This window comes from Panicum virgatum, chromosome 3K, assembly GCF_016808335.1.
Source record: "Panicum virgatum strain AP13 chromosome 3K, P.virgatum_v5, whole genome shotgun sequence".
Lineage (NCBI taxonomy): Eukaryota > Viridiplantae > Streptophyta > Magnoliopsida > Poales > Poaceae > Panicum > Panicum virgatum.
Window position 1 is genome coordinate 46,454,876 of NC_053138.1, and position 9,418 is coordinate 46,464,293.

Genomic DNA, 9,418 nt, shown 5'->3' on the forward strand with positions numbered 1-9,418 from the left:
CAGCCGTCGACTACTCCTGCCGAGCTGCCATCTCCTAGCTCACCTCCTCCGCCACCGCCAAAGAAGCAAAAAAAAAAAAGACGGAGCCAGAGAATAAGGATAAACCACTGGACCCTTCAAAATTAAAATTTTTTATTGGAATGAAGGAATCGAATAGGAGAAAGTTTATTGAGAAACCGCCACTTTCGGACTACGACCGCTCAATTAAGAAATCATACGATAAGATGAAATCAGGGTCGTTATCGTCCGGTGTTCCACAGCTCGGGGCCCAACAGAAACAGTCAATAGAACCGCTAGTTGTTCTAAACCAGGAACAACAAAGCTTTCTAGGGTTCTTGCAATCAGCAAAGGTCACTACTGATCAGATAACATAACAGGGGCTTCAAATCAAGATCCGGATCCGCTGAAAGAGTATCTGATAGCTCCAGTGGTGAGATGGCCATATAAGGAGGGCACCAGTCTTGTCGCCCCACATATTGTGCAGTTGTTTCCAACGCAAATGCGAAGACTACATGACTTGTACATGAAGGCGATGAGAGATTGCAACTTCATGCAGGGCACAAAGATTGGAGATGAAGATTTCTTTCGTGGAGAGGCCATCATATGGATTGATTGGGAAGAAGTGTACCAACTATACCATTAGGACGCCCTCGACATCTCTATCATCACTTTGTGGCTTCTGTAAGTGTGTTCTTTAAATCTTGTTCATTACCATATATAACTAAGGATGGAGATTCCTTACTTCATTTTGTATCCTGTAGGATGGAGATTCAAACATGCCGGAAAAAAGGGTATTATCACATCGGCTTCGTGGACCCAACGGTTGTGAATTGCAAGAATCTCCAGAGCAATCCTGCAGAAACATTCAAAAACTTGTACAAGTACTTAAGCGTTCAACACTATAAGGCGACCATTGCATTTCCGTACAACTTTGGGTAAGTTTTTTCTGCCATATAACTATTTCAGTTATATATAACCGAATTTTATTAACCCTACATGAAATATTGCAAAGATCACTGGATACTAATTAACATATATCCTGACAAGGGCTTAGCGATTGTTATGGACTCATTGCGCAGAGATCCAAACCAATACAAAGACATGACCGACATGTTGGACAAGTAATTTATTCTTGTCATACCACCTCAATGACCATTGCTTTGAAATCAATGACAACTATATTTTTTCGTTTTGTTTCATGTTCAGGGTTTGGAAGAAATTCGTTAGAAAGCATAGTGGCAATAATTTCAATGCCGAACTAAAGTGGAGGAAAAACTTTCCGGTACGGGTGTGATTCTACTTTATTTGCATGTTCCATATCCTTTAGTATATATGAATACATTGATAGCTAATTACTTCTTTTATTTCTCTTGAAATGTCGGAGGCAGGCGCAAGGAACTAATTTATGCACATACTATGTCATAGAGAATGCCCATACCCTAATAGGTCCTTCAAAGACCTTTACCACATGGCAGCAGGAAGTAAGTAAAAAACTTTATCAAACTTTGCTTGCGTGCAACTCGTTTTGTAAATTGTTGTAATTAATATTCTCACTTTTTCACAGCTCACTGAAATGCGAGACACACTCCTACAAGAGGAAATGGTCCTGGCGATTCAAGAAGCCATGTGCGGATTTATTGTTCACGAGGTCCTGGACAAGGCAGGCGAATTCTACTATGACGGCATGTCAAACATAGATAATAGGAGTAAATATGACAAAATTAAGTAAAACTTTTGTTTCACTTTGTATGTAATTGACTTTTGTGTTACACTTTGTATGTAATTAAGTATATATGTACGTATCTGAGCATATATATATATATGTGAATTCCTATATATATGATAAATATCGAGAACTATTATTACATATATATATATATATATATATATATATATATATATTAGTGCAGTTCCTACTCTACTTAAATTCCATTTCACAATTAAACTTGAAATGGAAAAGAAAGAACCAAAAAGAAACAGAAAAAAGGGAGCCTTTGGTCCCTGTCAGGACCAAAGGGGGTGCCTGCCACCCTTTGGTCCCGATCAGGTCCTCATTTGTCCCGGTTACCTGACCCGGGACAAAAGAGGACCCTTTTGTCTCGCCTTGGCTGTCCCGGTCAGAGGCGGACCTCCCCATGCGGCAGGGTGGGGCAGCTGCCCCACCTACTGCCGGAGTTGCAAAACAAGATCCCCCTATCGTCTTCCCTTCCGCCGAACTGGGAAGCCGTGGTGAGCGGCGCCGCGGCGGCCGGCGGCGGCGTCAGTCGCGTGCCGTGTCAAAAACGGGGAGAGGGAGAGACCACAATGTGAAAAAGGCCCAATAGGCCCATTGAGGCATTGAGTTGGCCCAGGTTCCCCATCCCCAAACCCTCCTCACGGCAGACTGCCTCACGGGATCCTGCTTCGCTGGCTCCTGGCGCCCACCAACTCCAATCCGCGCCGCCGCCGCTTGCCAGTAGCGCGCCACCGCCACCCGTGTGCTCCGGCAGACTGTAGGCCGGCCCTCCTCTCCGCTTGCGGCCTGCGGACCTGCGCCCTGCTGCGGTGCTCCCTCTCCCTGCGGGCTGCAGCCGCGGAGCCGCCGGCTGCCCGGCTCGGGGCGCCTCTGGCCGTCCGGCGGCTAGCGCTTGGCGGTCTGGACGCCTAGCCGCGGCCAGGGCCCGGGGAGGCAGAGGCGGAGGCGGGGCCCGGGGAGGCCGGGGTCCGCGGCTGCAGCCTGCAGGGAGAGGGAGCACCGCAGCAATGCGAAGGTCCGCAGGCCGCAAGCGGAGAGGAGGGCTGGCCTGCAGTCTGCCGGAGCACATGGGTGGCGGCTGCGCGCTACTGGCAAGCGGCGGCGACGCGGATTGGAGTTGGAGGGTGCCAGGAGCCAGTGAAGCAGGATCCCGTGAGGCAGTCTGCCGTGAGGAGGGTTTGGGGATGGGGATCTTGGGCCAACTCAATGCCTCAATGGGCATATTGGGCCTTTTTTCACACGGTGGTGTCTCCCTCTCCCTGTTTTTGACACGGCATGCGACTGACGCTGCCGCCAGCCGCCACGGTGCCGCTCACCACGGCTTCCCAGCTCGCCGGAAGGGAAGACGATAGGGGGATCTTGTTTTGCAACTCCGGCGGTAGGTGGGCCAGCTGCCCCACCTTGCTGCATGGGGAGCTCCGCCTCTACCCCTGAGCGAGGAGCCCCGACCCGGTGACCCCCGAGCAGTCTCCTCTCCTCATAATTGTTTTATTATATTACAATTCATAATTTCATATATTACACACCAAGTTAACTGATTTGTTCTTCAAATTTACAGGTTTCTTAGTTCTTGGAATATTGGATTTTGGTCTTTAAATTGGATATTTTCCTTGTTTGATTGATCTTTGTTAAATTAATGGACAATTCTCTTCAAATAAGAGGTACGATCATCAATCATTGTGTAAATTTGACATAGATTAGCTATTGATGTGCGTCCTCACGATATCATTAAAAAATTATGTTTGCAATGTGCCCCACCTAAATTTTTATCCGAGCTCCGCCACTGGTCCCGGTTGGGAAACCGGGACAAAAAACCTTTCCCAACCGGGACAAAAGGCATGTTTTGTAGTAGTGCATGTTAGTACACACCTACATGTGTCACGTTTTAAAAAGAATATTACAAAAATGTCAGGCGTGTATCATCACGATTAAGTAAATGTTATAAATGTGTGCATACATGCCATCATGTTATGGCTTACCCGATCCAACACGTTAACTATCCAACACACCATCACGTCGACCTCTCATGGCTAAATGCAATCTGTTTTGCCCAATAGATACAATTGAATTTTTTTCTATTTCCTAATGTATATATTTCATCTATTACCTCCTACTAGGAGGTGTAATAATATACATCTAGATCTATTTGACGGTCCACAATCACTTTGGAGTACTGTAGCAAAGTCATGTTCTATTCTATCTACCATGAGATCACTTCAATAGGAATTGAAGACGCTCTGCTACATCTGCCATCTCTGGTCTTAGATCAACATCAAGATCTAGACATTGCACAATAATTTCTGCCAAACTATGAAAAATCCCAATGGCTCCTTTTGCTGAAATTTCTGGGTCAACGAGTTCGATCACTCCCTTCTTCTTGGTGCAAGTGTCAAGGGAATTCCCGAGCAAGTTATTGATGTCAGGATCTAAGACCTTCTTCCTTGTAATGAGTTCTAAGAGCACGACTCCAAAACTGTAGACATCACTTTTACTCGTATACAGGCCCGTTTGCACATATTCTGGATCCATGTAACCCCAGTTGCCAATGATAGTGCTTGAGTAATTTTCTTCAATGGCAATCATTCTAGATGTACCAAAGTCTGAGATCTTTGGCATAAAGTCCTCATCCAAAAGGATATTAGCTGGTTTAACATCACCGTGGAGAATTGGTGTTGTGATTTCTGAATGCATGTAAGCTAGGCCCTTGGCAGATTGTGCAGCAATCTGCAGGCGTAGATCCAAGTCAAGGGGCAGCCTGTCGTTGTCATGCAGAATTTTGTCAAGGCTACCGTTGGACACATACTCATAGACCAAAATTGGGACGTCAACCTCTAGGCAACAACCAATGAGGTTGACAATATTCTTATGCAACACTCGAGACTGAATGATAACTTCATTTGCAAATTGGTTTGCCAATTTAACATCAATCTTGGGCTTCTTGATCGCTACCGGCCGTATTTCATCTCTAAGGTATCCCTTGTAAACCTCACCGAAGCCACCTTGCCCAATACGATTACTTGTTTTCAGTACTGGCTCTAACTCTTCCTTTTTGAATAGCTTAATTTTATTGACCTTTTCAATTATGGGCCCCCCATTCTTTCTAAAGAATTCTTTCATCTTCCGTTTCTCTTTGCCAATAAGAAAGATGAACACCATGAGTGCTACGATGAAAAGTCCACCTATTGCACCTACAAAATAAAATAGATACTTGTAATAATAATCAAAGTCATTTGTTGAAAATATTTTCTTTAAACAATTAGTATTCCTAACTGCTAGTCAAAGAATCCACCTGCTAATTTATTTCGAAACAAATTAATTCTGGTCATTTTTGCATTGTACTTACTGCTAAGATCTCATGGCCCTACTACAATTTGGCGGTAGCAAATATAAAATAACCGATCCATACTTAGCATCCCAATATATACCTTGACTGTTCTTATTAGGAGTGAGTAAGAAATATAATGAAAAATATGCATGGGGATCATATAAATACCTGTGACAATTTTTGCCGCAAGCGGAAAATTGGGGTTGCAGGGAATATTCAGCGGATTGGCACTGTGGGTACCACTAGGGCACCTGCATTCATAGGAACCCGATGTATTCTCGCAAATGCCTCGGCATGGATACTCTTTATTATGCTCATCATCACACTCGTTGATATCTGCATTGTTTAGCAGCCATGTCTACATCAGATTTTCAGAGCCATAGAACACTACCCATAGTTAAGTAACTGACAAAACAATTAGGAATGAAATTGAATATTTGAAGTACAAGACTAATTAACGGCTACCTTGGCCCATTATCACTGAATCGAGTGTTCCACATGTATAAGAAGAAATTGAGACCACAGATGGATGGTGGTACATACTAAAAATTAGTTCTCTTTAAGAAAGTAACAATTAGTTTGCCCATAATTAAAACGTACCAAGATGGCCAAATTGTGTATAATTCAGTTCAGTCAGAACTAATTTAAGCTGAAACCCGTGAAGCTCCATACACATCAAACTCACACTAACAAGCAAGTACTTACCAGTACAACCATCGGCGATATAGGGATTGCCCTGATAGCCCATGCTGCAGTTGCAGAGGTAGCCAGGTCCATTGGAAGAGTCACGGCACTCACTGTTGGCGCTCACACAAGCATAGCTCTCCGTCTTCTTCGCCTGGTCGCACGTGAGGTTGTCGCGGATGGCCCAGTCCAGCCACACAGGCATCATGGTGTCGGTGTCCATCCTCAGGTCAGCTGTGCGGAAGGTGTAGTTGTCCTTGTCCACCAGGAAGGCGTAGTCGCAGGGGCTGAAGCCGAGGACGGCCGTGTGGTTGTACTGCTCGAACTCCATGTTGTTGTTGGTGAGGCCCGGCGGGATGTCGACGCGGCAGCACCCGACGCCGGCGCAGGCGCCGTCGGCGGCGCTGCCGGAATTGTTGCAGAAGGACATGCAGCCGGTGTAGTAGGCGTAGGGGTAGTAGCCGTTGCCCTCGCTCCGCTGGCTCTGGGTGTAGCCCAGGGTGTTGCAGCCGATGACGACGAGCTGGTTGTGGGTGTTGGAGATGCGGTACACGTCGTCGCTGTTGAAGTGCACGTCGCCATTGCTGGAGTCGTTCACCTTGTTCGAGGAGTGGAAGCACTCCCACGCGACGGGCAGCATCACGCGGGCCTCCGCCGTCTTGATGGAGAGGAGGTTCACCGGGACGGGCCTCGTGGTGCCGGCGAGCGCCGGCGTGCCGGTGACGTTGTCGCAGACGATCTCGAAGCCGTTCCGGAAGCAGCCGGCGCCGATGCCGAAGGGGTATTGGATGGATATGCTTCCGCAGCTGCCCGGGCAGCTCAAGGTACTCTTGGATTCAGGAGCGATAACGCTGGAAGCCATTGCTGCTGCTGCTGCTCCTAGCAGCAGAAATGGCAGCAGGGTCAACCTTTTCTGCATTGTTGTGATGCTTTTTCTTCAAGGGTGTGGTTACTTCAATTTTCCTGTCGAGATTAGGCATCTGTGAGAGAGAATGAGCCAAAAGCACGAACACACAATAAGGGTCTGTTTAGTTCGCGAAATTTTTTGGGTTTTGATACTGTAGCATTTTTATTGTTATTTGACAATTAATGTTCAATTATAGGCTAATTAGGCTTAAAAGATTTATCTCGTCGTTTACAGTAAAACTATGTAAGGAGTTATTTTTCTGAACTGCATTTAATGCTCATGCATATGTCTGAAAATTTGATGTGATAGGTATTTAAATTTTTTTTTGAGAACTAAACATGCCATAAGCCGCAAGCAAACAAGCCGAATAGAGGGATAGGTCCATAGGAACGAACGAAACAAAGGTTTCTCCATGCCAATAATGGCTTGACAACGACGCGAGTACTTTTATCTGTACTATGTTGACATGGAAAGGTCATGTTGATGCTTGCGTGCAATTGAGGAACTCTTGATTCGGATTTTTCTAATAGTGAAGCATGCAAAGCTAAGGTCTTGATGACCCGCGGAATAGACGGAACTCTTGTCTGCATTCAGCATTTCAGCTTGACCAAGCTGCAACTCTGACCGTCAATTACCAGCAGCTGACTGGGGATAAGGCTGATATCTATTAGTCAAACAGATGCAAAAGAAATAGCAAAATCAGCCGCGTAGACTAACACTGAGATGCACATTTCTGCGATGGATCGGAGCACTGAGAACAATACTCTGAAAGAGCAGTAATAAACGAGAACTTCGATTACCTACAACAAAGGCTGTGTTTAGTTCGCGAAAAAGTTTGAATTTTGGTACTATAGTACATTTCATTGTTATTTGACAATTAATATCTAATCATGGACTAATTAAGCTTAAAAAATTCATCTCGTACTATGTAATTTATTGTTTTTTCAACTGCATGCTCCATGCATGGGTCCAAAGATTCAATGTGATGAAAAGAAATTTTTTGGGAATTAAACATGGCCAAAGTGTCTAATATGCTCTGCAGCAATACCCACAACAAAGAAGGTAATTTTTTTCCTAAAAAAAGAAGATAAAAAAAGCTCATGAACACTAACTAATCAAAGGTCAATAACATCTACATGAAGTTGCAGAAGGCATACGTAGATGGAAGGTACCTCAGATAGCAGCATTTGTAGCATAAACAGTAGATGCAGCAGGAATCCCCCACCCCTCTCCCCCCTTTTGAAATCTGCAAGAAACTGCTAGAGAAATGAGCAGGAAGTCGTCGACAACCTGGAAGAGCAGGCTCATACCTTGGCTGTGCGTTGGCCAGCAGCACTTCGGAAAAGGGGGAAAAATAGAACTGGAGCAGTAGTTGAGGCCTACCGGATCTGGGGAAACGGCCGAGCGCCCGGCAGAAGGCCGGCGGCTTTGTGGTTGTGAGGATGCAGCGGGACAGCGGCCGGCCGGCGGTGGAGGCGCGGATGGTAGCCGGGGGCAGAGGATGGTGGGTGCGGAGAGAGGAGCTCGAGTAGGGTCCCGGTGTCCCAACTACTGTAGGGGTGGGCAAATTTAACCGAAACCGAAAAACCGAACCGAAAGAATCGGAACCGAAACCGAAATAACCGGAACCGAAAAATTCGGTTCTTTGTTCGGTTCCAGATATTGAAGAACCGAAATAACCGAAAAAAAATCGGTTCCTACTCTCGGTTAACCGAATTAACCGAAAGAACCGAATTATATAAATGATACTTTACTTCTTGCATTTTATAAGATTATATTTAGTTTATGTGTGATATTTTGCATGTGACTTGTTATATATTTGTGTTCCTACCTTGCTATTGTTCTCTAATAGACTAACATAGTCTAAAATGAATATATTATTGCATAAATTTTCTTTATAACACAAATATTTATTGCCATCTTAGTCTCTCTCGAAAAAATTCGGTTAGAACCGAAACCGAACCGAAATAACCGAAAACCAAAATGTTCGGTTCCAAGAATGCCCACCCGTACCAACTAGCACAAACTGCAACGGAGTCATTGGATTCCATTCCGCGTCGTACTCGTACCTTGCTAGTACATGCATTCGCTCTTTCTTCTCGCTTTCATACCACAACTTGCACCTTGCTAGTACATGCATTCGCTCTTTCTTCTCGCTTTCATACCACAACTTGCACCTTGCTAGTACATGCATTCGCTCTTTCTTCTAGCTTTCATACCACAACTTGCTTGACAATCTGACAATGACATGCGGGAACCTTTCTTTTTCTTTGGAACTGTTAGCACCTTGTTTTTTTCCTAAGAAAAACTGGCAAGAGTCTTTTCTAACGGTGTTTGCAATTTGCAAGGTAACAAGAGGTTTATTCACTGAAAAATTCTTGTATGACATGACATTTCAACAGGGTTCGAAGGGCTTACCTCAAGCTTGGCACGTACCCTATTCTCCACCACACTACATAGTCATTTATGACTCCATGGAATATACTATTCTTTTATATATTAACTTTAAAATCAATTTATGGAGGCACGTGAGGCAATGACCCGCCAACACAAATCCATTTCCATAGACGGGTGACGGACCGGATCAATTTCAACCCAAAAGGCTAAAACCACAAACCTGCCTTGTTCAACTTTCAGCCCGTTTAACCCTAGAGTACAGTAGCCTTTTTCTTTTTCTTCTTCAACACGATACGTGCGCCACACATGTCAGCCTGAGGCTGACCATCGGGACCCATTGACTGTGGACACCACCGACGACCGTTTTGAC

At 45.0% G+C, this 9,418-nt stretch overlaps 1 protein-coding gene across 7 annotated transcripts; it reads right to left on the bottom strand.

Annotated features, from left to right (window-relative positions):
• Positions 1–3,632: 3,632 nt before the first annotated feature.
• On the bottom strand, positions 3,633–8,196 carry LOC120699356 (wall-associated receptor kinase 2-like). Of its 7 annotated transcripts, none has more exons than XM_039983329.1 (6): positions 8,035–8,196; positions 7,824–7,897; positions 7,369–7,451; positions 5,766–6,707; positions 5,229–5,396; positions 3,633–4,923 (listed from the first exon to the last, which is right to left on the bottom strand). In XM_039983329.1, exons 4-6 carry the CDS (start codon positions 6,661–6,663, stop codon positions 3,947–3,949), a joined length of 2,043 nt encoding a protein of 680 aa, XP_039839263.1. In that variant the 5' UTR covers positions 6,664–6,707; positions 7,369–7,451; positions 7,824–7,897; positions 8,035–8,196; the 3' UTR covers positions 3,633–3,946. The 7 variants fall into 7 exon arrangements, with proteins under 7 accessions (XP_039839263.1, XP_039839265.1, XP_039839261.1 ...); XM_039983331.1 differs by having other exon boundaries at positions 7,824–7,907; XM_039983327.1 differs by lacking the exon at positions 7,369–7,451.
• Between the last annotated feature and the right edge of the window lie 1,222 nt (positions 8,197–9,418).